At 42.2% G+C, this 25,581-nt stretch overlaps 3 protein-coding genes across 13 annotated transcripts in view; 2 read left to right on the plus strand and 1 right to left on the minus strand.

Annotated features, from left to right (window-relative positions):
• Positions 1 to 9,269, plus strand: part of TP53INP (Tumor protein p53 inducible nuclear protein) — a 35,982-nt gene extending 26,713 nt beyond the window's left edge. For all 3 annotated transcript variants that reach the window (XM_065438153.2, XM_065438152.2, XM_070530811.1), the window contains exon 5: positions 1,570 to 9,269. In XM_065438153.2, the coding sequence (XP_065294225.1) occupies positions 1,570 to 1,748 (179 nt within the window). In that variant the 3' untranslated portion in view covers positions 1,749 to 9,269. The remainder of the gene's footprint in view (positions 1 to 1,569) is intronic.
• LOC135906644 (uncharacterized protein F13E9.13, mitochondrial) lies at positions 9,239 to 22,399 on the minus strand. Of its 7 annotated transcripts, none has more exons than XM_065438144.2 (6): positions 22,248 to 22,399; positions 21,457 to 21,539; positions 14,687 to 14,873; positions 10,000 to 10,150; positions 9,775 to 9,902; positions 9,239 to 9,528 (listed from the first exon to the last, which is right to left on the minus strand). In XM_065438144.2, exons 1-6 carry the CDS (start codon positions 22,252 to 22,254, stop codon positions 9,332 to 9,334), a joined length of 753 nt encoding a protein of 250 aa, XP_065294216.1. In that variant the 5' UTR covers positions 22,255 to 22,399; the 3' UTR covers positions 9,239 to 9,331. The 7 variants fall into 7 exon arrangements, with proteins under 7 accessions (XP_065294216.1, XP_070386911.1, XP_065294215.1 ...); XM_070530810.1 differs by lacking the exon at positions 21,457 to 21,539 and adding an exon at positions 21,989 to 22,114 and having other exon boundaries at positions 22,248 to 22,279; XM_065438143.2 differs by lacking the exon at positions 22,248 to 22,399 and adding an exon at positions 21,606 to 21,738.
• Positions 21,611 to 25,581, plus strand: part of LOC135906642 (mdm2-binding protein-like) — a 45,223-nt gene continuing 41,252 nt past the window's right edge. The window contains exons 1-5 of one of the 3 annotated variants that reach the window (XM_065438141.2): positions 21,611 to 21,729; positions 22,791 to 22,963; positions 23,051 to 23,160; positions 23,235 to 23,296; positions 23,367 to 23,424. In XM_065438141.2, the coding sequence (XP_065294213.1) occupies positions 22,898 to 22,963; positions 23,051 to 23,160; positions 23,235 to 23,296; positions 23,367 to 23,424 (296 nt within the window). In that variant the 5' untranslated portion in view covers positions 21,611 to 21,729; positions 22,791 to 22,897. Of the gene's footprint in view, positions 21,730 to 22,537; positions 22,726 to 22,790; positions 22,964 to 23,050; positions 23,161 to 23,234; positions 23,297 to 23,366; positions 23,425 to 25,581 lie in introns of those variants that run through there. The other 2 variants (XM_065438140.2, XM_065438139.2) reach the window with 2 other exon arrangements.

Genomic DNA, 25,581 nt, shown 5'->3' on the forward strand with positions numbered 1-25,581 from the left:
ACATAGTGTACCAGCTGTACGTGTGAGAAAACACTGAATTATATACTGGAAACTTGGAGATACAAGACAAGTTATAGTTGTAATAAATGAAGAATTTATTTTGTCAATGGCATCGCAGATTTAAAACCACTTCACCATGAAACATATCTAGTGGAAGAGTTTAAGACTGCACTACTTGTGATAGCTTCTGGAGTGTTACTTGCTAAATATGAAGCATAGTACAGTATCAGTTTTAAAATGTCTGTGCCTAAACTTGTAGTGAGATACATTAGTGCTGTGCCTTATTTTTCCAGAAAACTTTCTTAATGTGCACTGCGAGACAAAACTATGCTGGACACCAATACATTTTGTGATGGACTATTTGAATGTATCCTGAAACTAGTGGTGACAGTCTCAGGATCCCAGTAAGCAGACATGCTTATATCACACACCATCTGCAATTTTCACTTGCAATTTGTGCCATTAAGCAATTAGTGAGAAATTAATTAGTCAAGTTAGTCATTATAACACAAATTGCAATATCTGCCAATGGTATAAGCTTTGTCCAGCAAAAATTGTCATTTTGTCTCATCTCAGATACCTTAGTTTTGATAATGGAACACAGATCACTGAAACATAATAATATAATATACCCCTAGATTGCTTAAAAGCTCGTACAAAATATAAGTGTTGGCGCTATAGCTGGAAGCACAGCAAAAACTTGTGGCTGTTTATGAGTTGGGGCCATGCAAGTACTCTCTACTTAAAGGGTCCTTCACCAGGTTTGGGCACTGAGAACAGGCGCTTGCAGCGCTTGCATCACATGGTGACAATTGTTTCTGCAAAGTATTACACAAATGTACACGGTGAAAACAGCTGAAAATTCAAAGAAAAGCCTGCATGCTTTTCTCAAAAGAGCTACTCTGGCTGCAAGCGAGGTGACATCCCATGCATGGAGCTTTTCTGTCACATTGCTGCAGCACACATGTAGAAGTGGGAACAACTCGGGGATTCCTGTGAATTGTAGAGCATGTAGTCTGGAAATGCCAAAGAGCAAGAAGGGAGAGAAAGAGAAGGAGTTGGGCCTTTGGCTTTGATATGGAAGAAGGCAGGAGAGGAATGTTGCATGCACTGTGGTCAAGGCAATTGAAGGGTGGGGAGGGTAGCTCATCTCCTCACACCACTGCTTTAGGACATTTTATTTGCTTCCATCTCGGCTGCTGCACTAGATGCTTTTAAAAAATTTTTTGACATAATGCTCCCTTAGCAACCCTTTACAACTCCTAGTGTAAGATTTTCGATGGGGCTTGGAGGAAAACCTCTAAAAAAACCATATGCACTCATCACACTGATATGAATGCTGCCTTCAGCCTCCGTTCCTGTGTAGTAAAGTGTAAACATCAATAAAGAGACTGCGTATGCATAGCCAGGGGTTTCTCAAAGTTTATTTAAAGCTGGTAAGGCATTCCCGAGGCCAAAAAGTTATGGAACCCCTGCTGAAGGGGCTTTCTATAAGCTGTGTGTCTTTGAGCTACTGGATGTATGGTGCCGAGAAGAGGCTTTTCAAGGGCACATGTGGCAATTATACAGGTTGGCTGGAACAGCTACGGCCGAGTCAGCGTAGCCAGGTGCAGCGAGAACAGCGACAGTTGGGTCGAGGCCAACTGGAGCGGCAGAATCGCACAGTGCAGGCTGGCAACCGACACCCCAAACGCCGCGATCGCACTGCTGCACGCCACTCAGGAGCCAACAACAATCGCAAGTGCTAACTTGCTATCACTGCAAAGAGACAATGTTTTTGGCACTTGTGCAACCACAGGAAGAAAACAAGAGGACAAATGTGGGGGGGATTACTTGGGCATATGAAATCTACTGTTACTACACTGGCCTGCCTAAAGGAAAAGAGCCAGTGGAAAGTTGTGGCCGGAAGCAGGGTCTGTGCATTACACAGACTGTGTGCACAAAGTGCAGCTTCGAATCTGTGTCATGTGGGCGACATTAGTGAACTTCAAAGTGAGCACATAGATTAATCTGTCAGTGCAAGAAAGGAAGCTCATTTGCATATAAAGTTAGGGAAAGTGTGTATGGCAGAAATATGTACTCAGAAAGCAGCACGGCATTTTAAACACACTGTCTGAAAATGGATGCTAATATTGCAAACCTTCATGTCAGAACTGTCAATGACCAGTTTCATAAATGGGAGACATTAGAAAAGCCGCATAAAATTTTTTTTTGTCTTTGGAACTGCTGTCTCATGGAAATGGAAACCTGACTGGCATTAATACAGTGTATCTCCCATAGTTGAAACAGGCCAGCACCATACCACTGCAAGATGTAATGTTAATCCCTACATTGCAAATGTGGTGTGCACTGCATTTTTCTGATGTAAAAAGGATGAATTGTTAGTTTATGCACATGTAACTTAGCCATTATGTTAATAAGCAACAGCTCATTTGTTCTTCTACTTTTTTTCTGAAAAAGTTTGCCACCTGTATTGCACTATACTTTGTCTCATTCTCTGCAACTCACAACAGAATTTCTGGCCTAGAAACGGGAACCATTGGACTATGCTGCCTCTGTCTTCTCTAGTTTACTAAACCTCATTTGTGTCCAATGCCAAACACAGTGTGTTAGATAGCACTTGTCTGCTTAATACAGAGCAACACCATTACTAAAATTATCACATATAAAAATAATAATCTAGTGACTCATTCACTTCCAAAAAAAAAAAAAATTTCTAAGCAGAACAATTTACTACAGCGAGAGTTAGATATTGCCTTATGCCTGTAGTGAATTCAAAGTATGATGCTTTCTGTTGTTTAAAGGGAGATAAGCATCAAATTTTTCCCCCTATTGTAAAGCTATGGTTATAAACCTTAAGCATTGATAGAATTTTGCTTTCTCTTTCCATTTGCCATTTGTTTTTGTGTAGTTTCTGCTTTTCTTGTTTCAAGTGTCATACAGTGTTGAAAGACTGACTTTTTGTGCCCACCTTATTTCTTGTAGTAATATTTTGCAATGATTAATGTACACTTTCTTTACCCCATTTTATTACCATAGGGTGCAGTTAGCAACAATTTTGTCAAAAAGTTTCTTTTTTAAAGTTAATTTTAGGTGTGTTTTTTCTGATAACATTATACATTATAGATGATGTAAACACTAATACATCACTTTGCATACACTGGAATATACATGAATGCAAAGCTTTATTATAATATGGCAATTTTACTTGTGAAAAAGACTGTGTACATAGTTTTAGAGCCAACATGTCGTGCAAAAGGAGAAAACTGCACTTTAATGTCGTGCAGGAACACTGAAGTGATGCTGAAGGATGCACATTTCTTGCTGTTCTTTATCCAATTTTGCTATCATTTAACCTCTAAAATGAGGATGCCCGAGCACAACTTTCCAAGCAAGAAAAAAAAATCTGAAAGTACATTCTTATTCAGGCAGCTACAGTCTTTTAAACGGCACGTCCCCTTATTTAATTTGCCTTCAAACAACCTTGCTGCTGCTTAATTAGAGATCTGCAAGAATATTGTGAAGCAGGGATCTCAGCAGGTACCCCCTTCCTTATTTTTCCTACCTTGTTCTCTTCTCCTTGATCTGTTTGAATATTGACCTCATGCACAAAAGAAAGCTTGATGCTGCTTACTAAGAGCAATGCTGCAGTAACAGATTAGCCATTCTGGCATTTCAAAAAATAATCAGCGCTAAAGTGCATATGTTGAAGAGACATTCTTGAACTGTTCTTAATGCACCACTCTAGTGCAAATAATTCCAAACAAATCTAAAGCACCTATGAGGCAATGTCTCAAATATTGGACCTGGAGAGACAAGAATCTGTACATATATAAATACCCAGAGAAACTGCTACTCTCACTGTACATAATTAACAAGCTTTTTATTAAGCCTTGAAACCAAGCAGAATGATATTGAGTTCTGCCATTGTTGCAGTTTTTTCCACCTGCTATACTGTTAGGAGCATTTATGGTAACTGGGTCACCTGGGCTGCTACAAAGATGGATTAAAAAAAACAGTAAAGCACCAAGTCGTCTGAAAGCTGTAAAGAACACATGAGTCACTTTGCTCTCTTCTTGCGCGGTATAGAGCTGAGATATATACCCATGACTTGCTGCTCTTTGCACCCAAATTTGCCTTGTCTTCTGATTTAGCTGAGCTTGTAAGTTCTCATTCATTGCACTGATCCTGCTTAGTGTGTCAAGTTAAATAAGAGCCCAAGTGCAGGAATTCACCCCACCCCCCTATCTTGCCCACTTACCTACCCACCCACAGAAAAGAGAACTCAAAGAAGTACAAAAAAAGTGCAAAAGATTAAACATGAAAAAAAAATTATTGATAATTAAAGCTTGGTAGTGACTGCATGCTGGTATGTTGAACTGCAAGAGAAAAAAAAAATAACTTGATGTTTTAGCTTTGTAACCTTGTGCACGTAGGTCGCAAGCAATGCATAGCTATAAAACAAAAAAAAAGTTATAAAATCTTGAAAATGCATGGCAAAAGAAAAAAAATCAAAAAAAGAAGAAAAGAAAGGCATTAAAGGTTGTCAGTGTGAAGTAACTTTCAGATGGCTTTTTTTCCCCCTAATATATATACATACTATACATAGTGTCTTAGCTGCAGGCTAACTATTGTGGATGTGTGTAGTATGTGTAAATAACCACGTGGAACTCTTTGTATAAATGTATGTGTATGCATGCACAAGTGTATGCCAGCTATGATGACTGCTTCAGAAATGCCTTTACACTGCCATCACATATGATAACAAAACAGGGCACCAATGGTTTGTAATGCACAGCAGAGGTAAAGGCTGGCAGCACCAGAGTTTGTTTGTCCCAGTAACAGCAGCACTCTCTCTCAAATTGCACCATTACCCTTGCAAGCAATTAAGGCTGTTCACAAAGTTGGGCACCTAAACAACTTTTTGCATCGATATCACTTTGATAGGTGCTGTGGCCAAATTATGCTCAACAACCAAGCTGTTTGAGTGCAGCATACTAAATCTGTGTTTTTTTTTTTTTTTTTACGATCCTCACTGACAGTGTGGCTATAGCTTACCAACTTGTGAGCAGTTGCTGCATGTACTTGCTACAGTGCAGTTTCATGGCCTCTAACCTGCATTTCTTGTACTAAATGTATAAAACTAGTTGTTCAGTAAACTTGCAGCCTGTTTGTCAGTAATACTTAATTTATGAAGTAGTGTAATTGGTTGAACAACAGGCCCTTCTGCATTGCTTCAAGTTTGGAAGTCCTCTTACCACAAGCAGCCAAGCAGTCGCATGGTTTTGTTGTTGTGCTAGAAGCCACAGCACCTTTGGCACCTTCCTCACGATTCCGTCCCTGTTATACAGAGCTTGCACAAATATGTGTAAAAACACAATTTTAATAGTCCACTTCTTCTTCTACCTATTGTAATTGTTCTTATGATAGTTTGTGTTTTCATAGAGGTCAGTAAAATTCTATGTGGCCTCTGCTAATAAATAAAGCAGTCAGTTGTACCTTAGACACTGTCGTTGCATAGGCCTGTGCAGTGCTGAAATGTAGGCTGCTGGCTCTTGCACTTGGCCGGACGGCAGTGCAAATGACATCTCACCTCATGCATGCTTGCCTCTGTGTCTCTCTCTCAACAGGCACGCAGAGTTATGGCCCTAAGCATGGTATATGTTTACCTCCATACTATAAGGCTGCGAAAATAATTTTGCAACATATTTATTTAGCTCTAACACACCGCAAAACTTTTTTATGCTACAACTTGATTTGGGCGAGTTGGTTCATCTTGAGTAAAACTTGAAGCAGAACGAAGAAGATGAAGACAATAGTCAAAAATGCACAGCGCTCGTCCTGTTGTGTTTTCGATTGTTGTCTTCGTCTTCTTCGCGCTGCTTCATTTTTTTTTATGCTACTATGCTATTTCCTAGTTATCACACTATTAAATTTTACCTAAAAGAGAAACATGTGTATCCAGCCTTCAGAAAAGCCAGACAAATCTAGGAATGTCTCTGTTATGTGTCTTCCTGTTTTTCTAATTTGGCAGTGTCTTTAATGCATTTCAAGAAGTAAGGCCTCACACCAAGGCACCAGGGATTTAATAATAAACATTATACAGACATGTCTTGGGATAGAATTATCTACATGATTATTTAATGCAATGCGAGGTGATCTGGCTGCCCTATTGTGCTAAATTATTTAGTTGTCTTTATACCTCATGCAGATCACATGTTTGTTGGGTTTGCCTATTTTGGCCTACAAAAACAATGCAAAGCAGTTTACCTATACCATTTATCTAATGTGTTTAAGTGCCAGGACTACAGGTGTCTTTCTTTTGACATCCTTGTTATTGGACACACAACTTATACTGAAAGCCCAATAAACATGTTGCAAATACATTAATATTATGTAGTAATATGTTTGGACTTGACAGCTGATGTGCTTGGAGTCGTATTAAGGTTTAGTTTTCTTTCTTCTGGGTTCTTGCCACAGTGCATACGGGATAAGAATTGCTACACACCTCTGCCTCTTCCATAACTCAACTGAAGAAGTCAGCTTTTCTGCACTGCAGTCATTCCATCACAGCGATGACAAAGCCTATCCATTTATCCAAGGGTGAAGTGAAGCTCCAGTAGCCAGTGCAACACCCATGTTGCAAGCGATATCATTATTATGCTTGTCTTAAAGATGTGGCACTGCCACGGTAAAAGAAAAATGTACAGAAGTTGACTTCTGAATTATGGAAGAGGCATATTACTCAAACTAGGGATCTATCTATGTGTCCAAACTGCCCCCCCTCCCCCAAAAAGTCGCTAACAACTGCCAGTTGCCACAGGATGGATAGGTGGATGAATTGGTACCACTTCATTGTGCTTACTGTCCCAAGTCAATCTGCGCAGTGAAATCTACCTCTTGGAACTTGATTATCTTCTCCAAGAGTGCAAGCATTGCATTCTTTGAAAGAGTGCTACATCTGAGTAACGAATGGTCACTTCTACATTATGGAGCATAAATTGGAGTGCAAGCTACATGCGACTTAGCTAAACCGCTGGTTCATTCACACTCAAATTTCACACCACTGACAGATCCAGAGGGACAACCCTGGGGGCCTGACCCCCTCCCGCTCCTCCCTTCGAGACATGACGTGCTAACACTTCGCGCGCATGATTTGGCCTGTATACTACATTGCACAGAAAAATTCAAGCACTTAGAAATTTGACTGCGCAGTGAGCTAGACAGTGCTAGACAGTGCCTTGGTTCTGTGTCTGCAAATTCTACACTTTCTGTTTGGCATTGCCATAGGCAATGGTTACTTATGATTTAATCTTAGTGAAACAAGTGGGTAATCTACCAAAATATGCTATTAAAGTACATTCACCATGAAATACCATCTCTGTGTGAGTGTGAATGAGCCAGTGGTTTAGCTGGAAGAGTTACACACACCTGGAGCTCATATTCACATGGTACATTCAACTGCTGGTTTCTATAACACTTCATCACCAACACTGTGCAGTATATGTGATCCTTCTAGACGTGTTCCAAGCTCAGCCCATGAAAAATCTGTCTGTTGGCATAGTGCCAGCTCATTCCAAGCACCTAATAATTCTAGCAGTACCTGTGGTAGAATGTCGTTAGAATGGTATGTGCATATGTCGTATTAAGTTAAGCAAAGCCTAGTATTATGGGCAGCCGAAGCTGCATATCCTCCGGTGAACAGTTGGCTTTTGCAACCCAGCCTTGCGCCCGAACTCAGTCCAACCATGTTTCTTTTCTCTCTTTTTTTTTAATTGCTACAGCATACTGTGTTGACACCTTCCTGCTGTGAGAAGAGTGACTGCATGTGTGAGCTCAGCAATTCTTGGCTGTATATATGTACAAAAGAACACAGCAGGAAGGAACCAAAAGTCTAGTCTGTGGCCCTACAGTGTATAAAAACAAGCCCATGAAGCAAAAATGTAAATGTGAAAAAAAAAAGGGGGGGGCTGTCCAGGAGGCATGTCAAATGTGTGCATGTCAAAATAATGTTGCTTTATTTACGCAATACTGACTTGAGAAACTGTACTTGTCTCAAGCTATGAGTAAAGCTGCTAGGAAACATTTCATGTAAATGCCATGCTTCAAGCATGTTCACAGCAATGTCTTATGCTGCTTTCATCAACAGCACGGAATTGAAGCGCCTTGCAAAAGTTCATCTCTGGGTTGTGTGTCTGCCAAGCTTGTAATTCTTTCTTTTAAAAGATGGATACAGCTGAAGTAAAATGAGTTGCAGGCACATACTGAATTAGCCATACTTGTGAGGTGCACTTTTCTTTTTTTGTTACCTTCTGGTACACTGGCAAAGCGCAATGTTGTTTCACCCCTACCTATTTTAGAGGTGGTGACCCAAATGTTATTGATTTTTTGTGTGTTTTTGTTCAGTCAATTGACTAATTATGCATCTTATGTTATTGGGTTTTGTTTAGTGTACATCTTGGTTCCGAGCACTATTATAACTTGTTTATTGAAAATAATCTCATAACATGGCTTTTGAGCAAATTCTGTACATTTAGTAATTGTAATCTTTAGTGAATTGTGTACTTTTGTGTACCATAAAATGCAGACAGCAATTTATTTTTTGCTAAACTTCAGCTATGCAGATCTAAAGAATAAATGTTTCACAGACTGCAAAGATTAAAGGCTCAACTGTTCCTAAGTTAGTCTTCGAGCAGTTAATCTTTTTGCTTTGTGGATGACAGCGATACATATGGCAGGTGTCCTACAAAGTAGCTACAAGTAGAAAGCTTACAAAGTGCATCGACTTTGATTTTAGCATTGTACCCGTACAGTCTTACAGCCTTAAAAAAAGTTACTTTTGCTAAACATTTGTGCAGAGTTTTGAAAGATGCATGTGACTGGAAGTTCTGTTATGAAATTATGTGTTGTGCTGTCTACTATTTGTTGTGCACGTAGATGCAGCAGATGTCCAACCAGAACCTACTTGTACAGATCGATCATGCTTCATTGCTGATGCACTTGCAAAGTGTACTCACTATGCATATGTTGTGTGGTACTGTGTCACCAGGACATACCTAAAATGAATAATGTTTTATAGTTTGTGCACTTCACATTGACAGCACCCAAGACAAAGATACTGTGTGATGAAATAGCTGTTAACCATGAACACTGTACGACTGTTATTTATAAAATGATGGCCAATATTCCAATAGGCTATTACTTTGTTTAGATGCACACTGAGGAAGATGGGAAGAAAGAAAGAAATTAAAACTTTTATTTATGCCACATCCCAGTACAAAGCTGTCTTCATTTATTCTGTGTTTAATTAAATTCTGCAGAGTTGAGATGCCTATAATGTTTGACGTAACATGTGTATCTTTTCCATGAATGCCCGTACCTGTAGGCCATTCAGTGTGCCACTCCAGACATTTCCATGCTTAAACGATGATCCCACAATCACTGCATCTGCTGCAAAATAGTCTTGAATGTTGCTCTCTGTAATTCCTGATCCAAGCAATATGGGCACTGTTGCTTCCGCTTTTCCCTCTGCAAACCAGTAATACATACCGTCATATGAAGAGCTCCCATTTCCTAAGGGCTGTAATACAAGAATGCAACATGACAGAGGCTTGTGATTGTGGATAATTACCAGCAGCCAATGAGCTGGTACATGTAGTTGCATAGCATCAAAAAACAAAACCATGCTGGCTACTAAGTTTACTAACAGAGGCAGCACATGCACTGGAATCTTGATTTAACTCCAACACCAAGCAACATTTCACAAAGGCACACCTTGCAGTTCAGTGACACTGGGTGGCAGGCCTGTAGCACCTCCAGTCAGGATGATGCCATCACACTGAAAGAATTCAGCTGCTTTCATTGTTTCCAGGACACTGATGTCACTTGTAATTGCATGTGAACTGGCCAGGATGAAATGACATGTTGACAATAATGAGACATTGCTGGCTGGACTAGGGCAAGAATGTGATGTGAAAAAAAAGGTGATCTGATGCTGACCAGTGTTTTTTCTTTATATCAGCGAACACAAGAATGTCCTGGGCATCAATAGTGCGTCTGTAGCGCAGCAGCTCGCCTGCACAGGATTCCATAATACCTTCATCTGCCACATGCCCAAACACGAAGCCTTCAGCACGCACAAACTGGAAACCTGCACACAATTCGGTTTGTGAGCTCCCAGAAATGCATCTTTTTCTAGGTGTAGTTGCTGCATCAAGAGTAAAGGTCAAACCAAACATGCTTCATGAAATTTTATTTTTTACATAAAGGTATACTTTTATACAGCTGTTCCTTATTAATATGGAAACTTTGGTTTCCAACCAATACTGTCCATAAAGTGAGTTGTCAGTAATAACGAATCTTTTTGGAAAATACAAAAAAAAATGCTGACAGAAAGCACTCAAATAAAGTTTGTCTCCATGTGTTGCACTGCAGATTGTAATTGACAAAACTCAAGCAAGTTAAGTGCATTATTCTGGCCGTTGCTATCTTTGAAAAAAATCGAAGTGCAGTTTGAAGTGGCTAGCAGGCCATGAGGATTGTGACGGCATGCTTCACGTTGATGGAATTTCCAATAACAGACCTCTCACTCGAAGCATATCAATAAAACACAAAATAATGTTGTAAGGATAGCTACATCTTGTTGAAGCTAGCGTGTAGGAGAAAAAGCTGTTCTGTCTACACTGACTTTTACCCACGAGATGTTGGCAAAATGGCTAAAGGGAGTAGAAGGCCCAGCTTTCGCCTTGAGAAATTGTGTGCTTCAAAAAGCATGTGAGCACTAAAGCTATCACGTGGTTGCCACGGCAGTAGAGGCACTGGTAAGTCTGGTCACGCTGACAGCTGTCGATATTGCCACTAATGGCATGCCACTCGTGTTTCCCCACCAGTGTATGTATAGCTTCGAGCTCCTTTCATTTTAAGGAAGTTCTGTCCATACTGATGCTATCCATAGTAATGAGGCAGGCTGGTCAGTTTGAATCCATGATAGAAAGTGTAAGCGTAACTGAACGAGGACGTAGAAAGAAACAGATGCACAGAGACAGCACTGCCTCTGTGTATCTGCTTCTTCTTAAAGCATTTGTAGAGGCTGAAAGGCAGGGCTAAGCCTTCGTGTTTTTGAGGACAAAGGCACCGTGGCGCTATCTATTTTATGTGGAGTTTGTGAGGAAGCAGTGAAGCCGCTTCTATATGACGTGGTGGTTCCGTGCATTTCATGGCTGACACGCGGCTGGCATCTAGTAAAGGAGGCAATGCAAAGGGTTTAAGAAGGCAATGTTCCTTTGTGCAGCGATCACACAGTTTGCATGTATATTTGGTCTGTCCTGCGTAAGGATAACAGAAGCCGAGTCTTGCGTAAGAAAAATGAAGGCTGAAGGTTGGCGAAAAGGGGATCTGAGCCCCCCATTCCCGAAGACTGGAGGGGATCAAGCCCCTGGCCTCACTTTTAGGCATAGTAATTTATTATTTAGCATCTTTTTAAAGCAATGTGCAAGGCTGTAGTATTACACTGTTTTCGTTCAACCAAAACGACACACTAAGTGCATCCTGGTGATGTGCTGTTCCCTCGTTTCATTACCATCGTTATCATGATGCACCATATAACAAAAAGCTGTTGTTTTTCATTTACAAGCTTCTCAGTTATTGACCAGATGTCCAGTGGTAAACTGCATTATATGCATATGTCGAATAGTGTAATGAAAACTTTTTTTTCTGTCTTCTTTTTTACCAAACAGATTCTACACAAACATCATATTTCACTTTGCCTAGAAAATGGAAAATATTCTATATTTGATTTGATATTCAGAGGCCAATTTTCTTGATTATTTGCATTCAGTTCATTCTGGAAATTTTATTATTCAAACAACCATATTTATAAGCATGCATAAAAAAAAATGCAACACACAATATAGGAAAGTCCTGGCAAACATCTGAAATGAGATCTTTTGGCTTAATGACACTTCCTCATCGATACATCATCGTGATGATCCCTGCTCGTGTCTTCATTCACCAGACCTCAAGTTATTTCTCAACCCATCTTCTCTATGGCAACTTGAAGTAGACTGTTGAGCAAGCGACTGCTATCCCCTATATATACTGACCTTGCTATGCCAACCCCCCAAATGTAAGGTTATTTATTGGGACTAACTTGGTTCCGATCTCGAATCGCCTACGATTTCATTTGGCTTGGATCCTACTCCTGACCTTCAGGCCACCTTTGGAGTTGCTATGTTGACATCATACGTGGGTAAGGCTGAGCTGCACCTTGATCTCCATCTCCTCAGACTATGGGCAGCACGATGCAGGGTAGAACATTAAGCATCCAGGCAACCATCCTTCATTCAAGCAGAAGTCTGCCTCCATCGTGTCACCACGGAACCCAGGTTACAGAGCCTGTCAAATGGACTGGGTTTTATCCTTGGGACAGTCTTCACCCACCGCATCTTTTTATTGCACCTCAGGCCACAGAGTAGAGCTGCTGAGCACCTGAACCCAATGCAAGTGTCGCCTTGCTTCAAACCTTCCGCTAAATTCATTGCCCAGAGATGTGCACTGCCATAGAGACAGTCCTTGCTATTAGCACATTTGGCATTTTTGTGTCTCACCAGGTGGTGGGCCCCTTATCTTGCCAAAGAGTTTCACACAGCTCTGTGCTGGCTCCATTATTACTCAACCTTCGAGTGCTTGCCATTGCCTGGACTCTAGCGAACCTATGAGAGATACGAATATGGTACCTGATCTCCACTGTCTCCACATGGCCTACCCACCCATATGCAGAGAAACGTCTTTCCAAATGTTCTAGATGAGACAGGTTGTTGGTCCAAAGGTTGGAGCGCGTACTGGAATAGGCAGCCCTTAACTCAGTAACTGGTCATCAAGGCTGCCATCAGCTGCAAAGCAGACCTTTGTCTCTTGCCATTTATGGTCACCTTGCTATGCACACAAGTCTGTTTGCATTTTAGGTCTTGGCATCGAGTCTTCTCACTTGGCCGTGCCCAAACATTGAGAAACTAATTGTCTGCAAAGATTCGACCCAAGTGGCAAAAGAACTGCAAGGACGTGAACGGATCACCTTTCTCAGATAAAATGCCTACAGTAGTGTTGACATTGGCATACCTTGTGTGAATAGACCAATCTCGCTACGTTCAGAGAGCATGTGTACCTAACTTGCCATATCCATGGCCTTGGTAGTCCTTGCCACTTTAGTTGGGTCCAAGATAGCCTCTAGGTGAATGCCAAGGTAAGCATCATCGTCTATTTCATCTGCAGATTTCTGGCAGCGTTTATATGTCCTCTCAGTCCTGGTCCAATTGCGAAATCTTTGTTCTTGCCTTCCAAGTGTTATGGCTAGTAGGTAACGGTAAAAATAAGGGAGAGGGGGGGGGGTGACTGAAACAAAAAGAATTATGTGCTTCAAACCTCAGTACCGTATTTACTCGCATAATGATCGCACTCGCGTAATGATCGCACCCCTAAAATTTGTCGTCAAAATTCGATTTTTTTTTATTTCCCGCGTAATGATCGCACCCCGAACTTGCCGCAGCGATATGTCGTGTGCTAAGTCTAGCGAATAATGATCGCGCTTACCACCTGTCGAATGCTACGCGAACGACTCTTCAAGACAAGCCAAGCGGCCTGCACGCACTAAACATTCTTAAGTAGATGCCTCATTTCATTACTTTCATCACTTTCCGCACTTCCATGACAAAATGAGGTACAACCAAACTTGCCTTTATTATGGGTTGGCTTTATAACGGCTGATGTCAACAAAAACAATAAAGGCGCATTTCGATTCTTTTCATCTGCTTTTGCACTCGTGAGCACGCAACAAATCGCGCGCGGCAATGATAGTAGCCACGTTTACTCTGATACGTTAAAAGTGTACCCTATTCATACGCCGACGCTTGTAACACAACTAAGATATTCGCCCACCCTTAGCGGAAAGTAGTGAAGACAGATGCCGCAGTTTCCGCAGCATGCCCGTCATGTGTTTCTGTCACTGGCAGCTAAGCGCGCCCACCTATTTCTGTCCCCTCAAAGTGGACATGGCTACGTTATTGCCGCAAACTTGCCGATATTAACGATATTATTCATCACTAATACGGAAGAAACTGTTTCAATGCACGTAATGTACTCACGAGAAGAAAAAAAAAATCGCGTTCGGCGCGTTCGGCTCGCTCCGCTAGCCGCCATTTTTGTTTTGGTGTCCCGCACCCGCAATCTCGCATCCCGCAGCAAACGCGGACGAAAAAGAAAATTTTTTTTTTCCCCGGGAAATTTAACCCGCGTAATGATCGCACCCCTGAATTTGCTTCAATTTTTCTGACAAAAAAAGTGCGATCATTATGCGAGTAAATACGGTAACTACAGCTGCCCTTCAGTCCATTATGGGCTACTATTACTTATTGCATCCTTTGTGGCCTCGTTTGTCTTCTCCAGGCCACTTTTCAGTAGACTGCCAATAACAGATCTCCAGCCAACATATCTGTTATTGCTATTCCCGCAAAACTCTGTGACACTTATAATGACTGCATAAAACAAATTCTGTACGTTCGGGTCGAGATTTTTCCAAGCATCATGAATGAATGACGCAAAATGTGGTCATTCGGTTACACTGGAAACAATCGAGTAAAGCATAATCACTCAACACATTCGTTCTTGCAAAAAGGCAAAGGAGAGGAATTACCTGCGGCTGCTGCAACTGCTAGTGCACTTTTATTATTTCCAGCAAGTATTTGTACACCACAGGGCAAAGAAGGAAGTATCCTTTTTACTTCTGTGCAGACACGTGCCATGAAAGCAGTCAGTTCTGGTCCAGCCTGATTAGGTTTGACATAGGGAATGTCAAACATGTTTTCAACAAGGACACCATCCTGAAGAAAGAACACACAAGCATCTTTAAGTGCACTGCTAGTTTTCGGCTTAAAATTTTGGTTTTAAATAATAAGGTGTTTAAGCTACGTTTGAAAAATGGCTGTAGGTTTACAGGGCCCCTAAACCATCCAGAGCCCTAAAATTAGTTAAATAGTGGCTGATGTGTACTAGTCTACAACAAACGCAAATACTTTTTTTGAATTCGTGCAGTACCAGTAAAGTTACAGGCATCTGACAAATGACTATGTGGCCGCCGCAGTTTCTTGCCTTCGTTACCCTCCTCAGTGACACTCTCTCCTCCTTGCCACATTCTCTTGCCAGCTTAACGCAGTGCAACAAAAGTCTGGTTTCGCATCAACATAGCAGAAAAAATGTTCCTTCATTGTCCACACAATGCTTCATAAAAAGGCTCAGTGGCATACAATCAGTGAGCTCCCCTCCATTCTCGGAACACACTGTTGGCTCTTGTCATGTCGGCCCTGTCATTCCTCGTTGGCCAACCAATGAACAGCTTTTACCTTGGTGACGTCACCTGGTGCACCTTGTCAACATCACAATGTGCGAAGGAGGCGCTGGACAGGCCAGGAGAACAGCACAGGATTGTATTTTTGAATATTTGGTGTCCCCCGCACTGTGTAGCATTGCCGCACTTGCCAAAGTTGATTACCAAAACCTCCTGTATGCAATGCAAGTGTTTATTACAAATGCGTAAAAAAATGTGTCATTTTTTTACAAGTGTTTTAGGGACCCTTTAACAATGCCATAAATTAACAAAAAATATGGTAGCAGTGCTAAATATACACTGTTTTCATGCATGGCCATTCATGCACAATAGAGTTTATCCCGTTCTTTTTCCTCCTATAAATGTTTAAGACCTAGTCGAATACATTGTGCACAAAGCAGAAACACAATTCGTTGCTAAACATGCAACAGCAACGCATTGCTACATTAATGTGAGGATAAAAGTGGGTCGCCTCTAAGCCTCCTCACCAACTTTATAATCTTTTATTTATTCGACCTTGTACAAGATCGTAGCATGGTGAGTACAAAAAGGAGTTTTGGAAGAGAAGAGCAAAAAAAAAAACTTTTTTTTATATCAATACAAAGCACAAACTAAAACAAGCGAGGTGGCTGCCAAAATATGAGCGTATGTTGAATGTGTGATGCTTAATGGCGCAAGGGCCAGGTATGGCCAAAGAGCGCCATGCTAGTGTTAATGAGTTTGCAGTGGACTGATGAGTTCTGTGAAGCTGGTGTGACATGGCTATAAAGGGGCCTAAAATAGTTGCTGTAAATTGTATAAAATCTACGTGTAATAAGATTATGGCAATGACTAATGATGTGTACCATGAGAATTAAAATGCATTGCAAAAGAATGATGCATTATACAAAATATGTGAGATGCTAAAATTGCCTAGAGCACTACTGCCTTACTACAGCCTTTGAAATACAAGGGCCTAAAGGCATGTGCTATACAAAAAGAACTATCACACCGGCATCCTCTGGAAAGAGGATGCACTACGAATTTAATGGGCTTATAACGTGTAGCACAACATCGTTCAAGAAAGCGAGGACTGCTTTGGTCTTAAAAAGCGGTTCTTCACCAAGAAACATAGCCGGATGAAGAGGGACACAATAGCAGTATGCAAGAGGAAAATGTTTCTTCCTGTCTCCTTCGGCTTCCCGACACTCCAGGAAGACGTGAAGGATGGTCAACCTGTCGCCAAATCTACCACAGGTTGGAGGCTCGTTGCCAGTCAAGAGGAAGTTATGAGTGCCAAATGTGTGTCCTATTGTGAGTCTAGTGAAAAGGACATCTGTTCTTCATGTTTTCATAGTTGGGGGCCAGAAACCTAACTTCGGCTTAATCACGTGAAACTTATTGCTCGTTTCAGCATCCCACAAGCATTGCCAGTGGCTTCTCAGTTTGTTTTGTAGGAAAGGTTTCATGTCTGTGGCAGAGGCATCAGCAGAACGAATACCCTGCGATGCTACTGATTAGGCGATTTCGTTGCCAGGCACATTACCCTCAGTTCCTCTGTGGCCAGAAACCCAGCATATTACTACATGTCTATGTGATAAATAAATGTTTGTAGCATAAGGGTGAGTAAAGTTCAATAAAAACAGGATTTCTATGCTGTTGTAGAGACATTAACGCTTTTACAAGACTTAAGGAGTCTGTGAATATGATTGCTCTGTCAATCTTTAATTTCTGCATATGTTTTACCGCAGACAGTACTGCATAGGCTTCTGCAGTGAAGATACTTGTTAGGGGGTTCAATACGTCAGGTTCAGAAAAAGAGGGACCAACAGCAGCGTAAGATATGCCAGCATGTGATTTTGACATGTCTCTCTAGAATTTGGGGCAGGAGTACTTGATTGAAGCTCATGGAAATGCATAGCAATTTCAAGCTTGGGAGTGTGCTTTGTGAACTCTACAAAGGATACATCACATTCTATCACCTGCCACTCGCAGGGCGGCAATAGCTTAGCTGAAGGCATTAGACGATGTTCAAGAATTGGGACATCCATTTCTTCACACGCAGTGAAGAAATGGATGGAAATGGTGTTCACGCAGTTCTCTCACACGCAGTGAGGTAATCTTATAGATGGTCTATTACGAAAAAGTGTTGCACACCTCAAGTCATTAACGGTTGTGCAACACGAATGTTCCCGATTAGGGTGCACTTTTAGAAAATAGGTGAAGCTGATGTATGTTCTCTGAAAATGGAGTGACCACTCATCTGACTCTACCGATAGGCTTTCGACAGGGCTTGTTCTAAATGCGCCAGTGGCCAGACGGATACCCATATTGTGAACAGGATCTAGCATCTTTATTGCGCTCGGGGCAGCAGAGTGATATACCACGACACCACAGTCCAACTGCGATGAAATTAAGCTCCTGTAAAGATTCAATGAATACTTCCTGCCGCTACCCCATGATGTGTGGGATAGGTTTTTAAGTACATTGTTTTTAGACATTTTACTTAAAGATATTTTATGTGTGGAATGAAAGTAAGCCTACAGTCAAGTACAACACCTAGAAACTTGTGCTCTTTGTTCACAGGTATTTGATGCCCATACATTTGGACAGTGAGAATTGCAGCAAGCCCTTTCTTCCTGGTGAAGAGAACACAAGAACTTTTGTCGGGGTTCACTTTGCACCCGTTTGCATCCGCCCACTTAGAGACTTCATTCAGGCACTGTTGTACTTGTCTCTCACACACTGTTAAATTGCAGGATTTGAAACCTATTTGTATGTCGTCTACGTAGATAGAATAAAAAATAGCTGGTAGTAATGAGGCACGCGAGTGTGTTCATCTTAACGATGGAGAGTGCGCAGCTGAGTATGCCTCCCTGAGGTATACCAGGTTCCTGTATAAATGGGCGTGGCACTGCATTACCTACCTTTACCTGGAATGTGCGGTTGTGTAGGTCGCTTTCTATAATCTATATAATCTATAATATTGCCGCGGATTCCCAGCGCGGACAGGTCACACACGATTCCGTAACGCCAAGTTGTAAACACAGATAGGAAGGATTGTTTATGTACGAAGGTGTCACGAATGTTTGCTTCAATGCACACCAGATGGTCAGTTGTAGACTGTCCTTCTTCAAAACCACACTGATACGAATCAAGAAGTTTGTTTGACTTAACGAAGTGTACGAGGCGACGGTTTACCATTGTTTCAAAAAGTTTAGATATACAACTTGTGAAGGTGATTGGGCGGTAGCTTGTTACTAATGTGTTACTAATGTGTTACCTTGTTTCAGAATCGGAAGGACAACGGATTCTTTCCATGCAGTAGGAAGGTATCCGGCAGCCCATATAGCATTGAGAAGTGCAAGTAGCATTATTTTAGTATCGCTGTGGAGATGTCTAAGCATGTTGTACATGATTCTGTCAGGTCCAGGTGCAGAGTTCCGACATGCAGCCAATGAGGCTGTCAACTTGGCAATGTTTAAAGGCAGATTATAGGATTCGTTCTGTCTGCATTTGCAGTTGATGGCCTGACGTTCTGCTATTTGTTTGTGCTTTAGGAATGCCTTCGAATAATGATTAGAACTGGAAATGCGCTCAAAATGTTCCCCAAGAGCATCGGCTTGATCTTCCAAGCTGTTCCCTTAATCGTTTACTAGGGGCAACGAATGGATTTCTTGTCCCTTTAGCTTTCTAAGCCCGTCCCATACTTTAGCCTCTTGAATATATGAATTTATAGCTGAAAGAAACCTCTGCCAGCTTGCCTTCTTTGCCTGTTGTCACATTCATCTTCCCTGGGATTTAACCTGTTTAAATTCTAATAAATTTTTGGCTGTAGGACATTCACATAATTTGCCCCAAGCTTTATTTTGTCTCCTCCGTGCCTCTCTACAATCGTCATTCCATCAGGGGACCCGTCTTTTCAATGAAGTGCCACTTATTTGAGGGATGAACTTTTCTTCTGCATCAATTATAGAAGCGGTAAAATGATATGGCATGATCTGTACTAAAATTACTTATAAAATCTGGTGATATGAAGGTGGATTCCTTAAAACATTTCCAATTAGCCTCGGCTAGTTTCCAGCGAGGGACATGTGGAGAGGAGTCATGTTGTGTTACTAGGTTTAGAGTTACTGGAAAGTGATCGCTTCCAAATGGATTTTTAATAACACACCATTCTAAATTAGGAAGGATCCAATAGAGCCAACAGACATATGCAGGTCTATTGACGAGTACGAATTATGATGCAGGTTATAATACGTCGATTCTTTCTTATTGAAGAGGCACACACTGGAGGTTAAAAGGAACTTTTCAATGAGTCGACCTCTCGCGTCGCATTGCGAGTCTGCCCACATTGTGCTATGAGCATTAATATTTCCCACGAGTATGTAAGTCTCGGGAAGCTGATCAATGAGGTTATTAAGGTCTGTTTTCTTCAAGATGCTGGTTCGGGGGTACATAAATAGAACATACACTTACTTATTTTAAAAATGGCCCGAACTGACACTACCTCAAGGGGAGTGTTAAGGGCAACGGGTTGGCAAGCGACAGACTTGATGGCTACTATTGCTACATCACCAGATGCGGTAGGCTTGTCGCGGTCTTTCCGGAAGATGGTGTAATTGCAAAGAAAATTAGTGTTAGGTTTCAAATGTGTCTCTTGAACACACAGCAACTTTGGATTGTGTTTGTGTAGTAGTTCTATAATGTCGTCGAGGTTAGGAAGGAGTCCACTGACATTCATTCCACTGACATTGCACTGTGGTATCTGTGTCTCCATCGTGATAAATGTGTTGCGTGCTGTGCGTTAAGAGACAAAAATTAGCTCACGTGCCCTGACACCGTGACGCACGGTTTGTCTTTTTTTGGAGCGATCGCGAGAATCTCGCCGCTTCTTAGGCACTGACAGTGCCGTCTAGGTGGTCGTTGTGTCTATCGCCTCTTGCGAGGCGCTGGACACACGCTCTTCCGAGCGCTGAGTTTGATGTGAAGGCCTCAACACGTTGGACGAGACCTTTGAGGCCGCCTGCCTGGAGGTCGATGGCCCCTTCTGCTAGGGTGGCGGAGCAACGCTAGCTGCAACCACTAGGGGGGGGGGCAGATGGCGTCACTGCTGACTCGCTGCATGTGGGCTCAACAGCCGCTGGACGCCGTTGTGTCACTGCCGCCTGATGCCTCGCATCAGCAAAGGTGTTCTTTGGCAGGTAGAAACCCACCTGTGTGCCTCCTTGAAATGTATGTTTTCTTTTACTTTAATTGTTGCAATTTTTTTCCAAGATGGGCACACCCACGAGTATGCAGCATGCTCCCCATCACAGTTTACACAGTGGAGAGGGTTCTCATAAGATTCAGAGGTATGTTCATGGGCACTGCATTTCGCACGGGTTTGGCGGCCTCGGCAGCTTTGTGAACTGTGACCGAAATGCTTTGAACTGTGACCGAAAATTTGGCACGTATGGCCGAACGCGAAGCTTGCTGTACCCGACCTCGATGAACTCAAGCAAAACGCTTGTGCCAAAAGTAAGTATCGGGTGCTTGATTTGGATTTCCTAATTGTCACACCTCATCCTGGCCGCGGCCGCCACATTTCGATGGGGGTGAAATGTGAAAACACCCTTCTACTTAGAGTTAGGTGCACATCAAAGAACCCCAGGTGGTCCAAATTTCTGGAGTCCCCCCCCCTACAGCGTGCCTCATAATCAGGTCGTGGTTTTGGCACGTAAAACCCCATAATTTTAATTAACTGTTTTATGTAAAGGCTTATACTCTGGCAATACTCTGGTCTTCTGATAAAAGATCAAAAAGAGCGAAGTAATACGACAGAAAAATTTGCTTCTATTCCACGGACCCTTTACTTGATTTCTTTTTTTTTGGGGGGGGGCTCAGAAATGCCGAGTTACAAATGCCATTCAACAGAGCATGTTACTTAGCATATTGCTTAACTGGAGAATAATCATACGGCTACAAACGACACCGCATTTCTTTTACACTTCTGATTCTTCGCAAGAGCTCGGAAATACCTAATTAGAAGTGCCATTTAACAGAGCATATTTTTAGCATATTACTTGCTATGACTGAAGAATAATCATACGGCTACATACGACACCGCATTTCTTGTACACTTCTGCTTCTTCGCAAGCTGTATCCACAATTTGACTGCATTTCATTTTGTTGAAAGGTGTACCTGGGAAGGAAGATGTTGCATGGTATCATTACAAGCATGTATCCGTATAGCAAGCATATCACGAACCTGGTAAAGCTGGCACATGTATCATGCCAATAACAGCGCAATGTGTGGATTTGAAGACTTGGCGGAACTTAAGCAACGCAGTCATTTTTGGCCGACACGCATTCCCAGACTGACGAGATAGATCGTAGGTCGTCTTCGCTATCGCCGTGGTTGCGGCGTGCTGATATGGGCGATACGCTAGTTTTGCTTTTGTTGGAGAGCTAGATCACGTACGACAGCCATGCGCCTCTCCCTACCCTTGAATGTTTTGTTTTTTCTATTTTCTCTTTTATTTTGACGCAATACAACAACCAAGTCCAACTAAACGCTAGTCCAGCTTAGTCCAACTAGTCTAGTCCAACGGAGACAAACGCGAGACGTAGTGCTGAGCGATAAAAACATACTCCGAGTGCGTGGCTGGCGTGGCATGCCGCCACTTCTTTATACTTGATTCGCGTTTATGTAGGCTTGTCCAAGGCACGCAAGAGCGCAAGAAGGCTGTCCATGCCCCAAGGACTTGTGACCTGAACCTGCCAGGGCTGGGTGGTCGCTGTGGGACCACGGTCGATGCAAAAACTGATCACGTTTCGATTTTAAAACGCTGAGCACTACCATTGGCACAGCATGCTTAAGTGTTTTGTGATGCTACAGCCTGGCACATACCTGGCATCAGAGGACTGCATCACAGAACACGGCTATAACACGGCATTGCCACAGTTGATCAATCGGACGCATGCAAGGTTCATCCTACAGAACTTGGGAGGTTTCTCCAAAAATACACCAGCTCCAAAATGTCTACCAAACGTACAAGCAACGCACCAAACCGATGTCTAAGCATTCGTCTTTAATTTCCCGTTTGCTCTAAATCTAGGCAGCAGTTGTTACTAGTCTGGGCACAATGATTCAAAATCTTCGCGCGTATGACGCGCGCGCAGCATGGCGCACGCGCGCGAGGCGGGCTCGTCACTGGTAGCACGGAGAAGTTCAAGCAGTTTCGCGAACGTTGCGCGCCTTGCCGTTCTTTTTATTTGTTAGTGAAGAACACGTGCGTAACATGAAAACTGTGTGTAAAGCGCTCCGTTTGCATGCAGCTTTTAGGCATCTTTGATCATGAAGTGGTGGTGCTTGTTCCTCATCAGAGGTGCGTTTGGTTGTTCTCGTGTGGATTTATATTGCGACGTACTATAACAAACTGTAACTTTTTAGATGATGCAGGGAAGGGTACTGTGGAAGAATATTTTCGCCGTTTGAAAGTGCTGACAGCTTCGACGTCATGGAAGGTGCGATTCGCTGCCAATCACTTGCTACCGCTGATGCCTCATCAAGAGGTTCACTTCGCGATCTTGCCATTTCTCCTGAGCACCTGTGAAGAACTTGAGGTACGTACTTTTTATTGGAATCTTTGTTAGCAAGCATAGGGTGATAATTAATTTTTGTCCATTATTATTCTCGTGCTGCTGCTGAAGGTGTCGTGGAAGTCGAGCAAGCTAGGTTCGTTCGAGGGCGATTTGCAAAGCTGGCTAGACGACGTTGCAAGGTTGAAGGACACCTACGAGTTTCCATCTCAGCTGTCGTCGTATGTGTTCTATTCCGTTTGCTTGAAGCTGAGGGTTGTGTCTGCTCTTCTTCAACATATGATCTTTACTTCAGGGCCGAAGGTGGCAGTGCTGCAAAGCGTATCCATGACCTGCTCGACAAGTTGCCAATTCCTGGTATGTTGCGCACAAGAGACACTTCCAAAGAATTCATATGAAATGTGACTTTGTTTTGGTTTCGTTACAGGAACGCATACCTTTGAGGTTATAATTGAAAGAAATCTGTTTAGTGACTTGGATGTCAAGTAAGTCTGCGGTTTCCATGTCAGTTTCCGTTCCGAAAACTCGAAGCGGGACCACCATAAATCTTGAACATTATTCTACCTATTCCTCAAGCTTTTTGCTGCAATTTCTCGGATTGCATTGTTGCTTCACATATATACTTGTGGGGGAGGGGGTTGCACAGTTACTGAAATGGAGTCTGGTCCCATAATAATAACAAATGTAGCCCCGGTATTGTATTGTTTCGTGATGCACAGCTATATAAGTGTATGTAAAGCATTTATGCGCCATTCAATCTGCGACTTGTGAGGTCAAGACAGGTCTGGGTTGGTAATTCATAACAGATTTTGTTGCGGCACAAATAAAAAAAATTGCAGTGTCTATTCACCCCGCACTCACTTCAAGGTACATGTAAACTGGTAGCGAAGCTTCCATAGAAGCTCACATCTCAAGAAAATGGTGGCTCGTTGCAACCGTCGCCATCTACGTATTGGGGGGGACAACTAACAGCAAGCAAAAATAAGAAGTGATGTCACAACTGGAAATGGCACTGACATCATGATCTTATGCTGCTTGGCGCGAATGCTTGAATTTCTTTAGCATCTGGCATTTCGACCACTACGCCAGCAGTTTGAGGCTGAGGTGAACTTGCAGCTCGCCTCAGCCGAAGCGTATGTAAGTGTATGAGTGGCGTATGTCTTAATGTGAACATAATTAGGCCGTTATTGAGGGCAATTGCTCCAGTAGGTTCCTTAGGAAGGTGAATAGGATGGAAATAAATGCAGTACCACAGAGGTTTCAAAAGCAACTTCACTTTTGTTCGTCTAAAATAATGCAACCAATATAATTGTCCAAACAAAACATCTTTCAATCGATGAAAATACCATGGCCAGCACACAGTCGTAATGTATAGCAACATATGTGAAACCTTTTCACAGAATCATTCGCAATTCCGTGTGACACCATGTATTCATATCCAACAGTTATCAGACAAAAGAATGTTACTCTGCATTATCATTTAGAAAACATTCGACTTGCTAATTTTGCTACTCGTCGGACACTCAGAGACTGTGTTACGGAGTCAATGAATATACTGCGACATTTCTTCGTGGAGCATTCCACATTTATCGTCACGACGAGAGACAGCGCAAGGGATGCTGCAGCGTGAACTCACACGATAACAAAAAACTTGCACTCACACCTTTCACCAATGAATGCCATGTGCTAGGTCACTCAAAATTTGAAGTGAAATGTGCACCACACTCTGAACAAATGCAAGGAAATAAAAAACTCGGATAAATCACCGCATTCAAGTTAGCAACACCATTCCGCACAACATAATAGCTGGTTTGCACAGTCTTGCCAAGCCTTGCGCCATAATTGCTGGTTGGTAGGAGTCACCAAGAACGAACTCTATAATTGTGAAATCTAAAGATAATGCCATTTGTTGTTTTTGTATAGAAAAAAATATTTGAACTGAATATTTACTTGTATGACAGTATTTTGATTAAAAATCTTCAAACATTTCTTTTGTTCACATGAGTTTTCTTGTTTCAGTGTTTGTCCCCCCCTCACCTAGTCACGCTTCAATCCTCCACCATTAAGTGATATTGCTGGCGATAGGTTTCGGCATGCTTTTTGTTACAAGCTTCGCAACCTATTTAGATGGACCTTGCTCACTTCCTAGTGGCGCTCAGAAGTCAGGTGACAAACTGCCGGGAAAAGCTGCATGCAGGCCTGCAGGTGTGCTCTAACCTAACCGAATCTTTCGAGAGCCACTTTCGAGAGTAATTTGAGAAATTCTTCTGGCTGCCGGGAAAATAGACACTGCCTAAAACATGGATGAGGAACCATACAATTGTGCATTTTTTAAGGTTATAAGTCAGTGCATGTTTGTCCTTGGCCTCATCCGTGCTTTGCCTGTGCTGTTAAACAGTGATTTAGGAGGTGTCCTTTAGTTTATAGTATTCCTTCACAATTTTGCCCTTACTCAGCCCCTCTCACACAGGCACTTCAGTTGAAAATTATGTGCAGATTGAGTACTGCTGCATGGTCAAGCTTGCTTAACATTGATCTTCCACACTTGGTGCTATGATTGTACTCGGAAAGTTCACTGCAGGTCGACTTCCTTCTTTTTGTGTGACTGGTATTACTAAATTACTTGATGGAAAACATGTGGA

The sequence above is a fragment of the Dermacentor albipictus genome, chromosome 1 (genome assembly GCF_038994185.2).
Source record: "Dermacentor albipictus isolate Rhodes 1998 colony chromosome 1, USDA_Dalb.pri_finalv2, whole genome shotgun sequence".
Lineage (NCBI taxonomy): Eukaryota > Metazoa > Arthropoda > Arachnida > Ixodida > Ixodidae > Dermacentor > Dermacentor albipictus.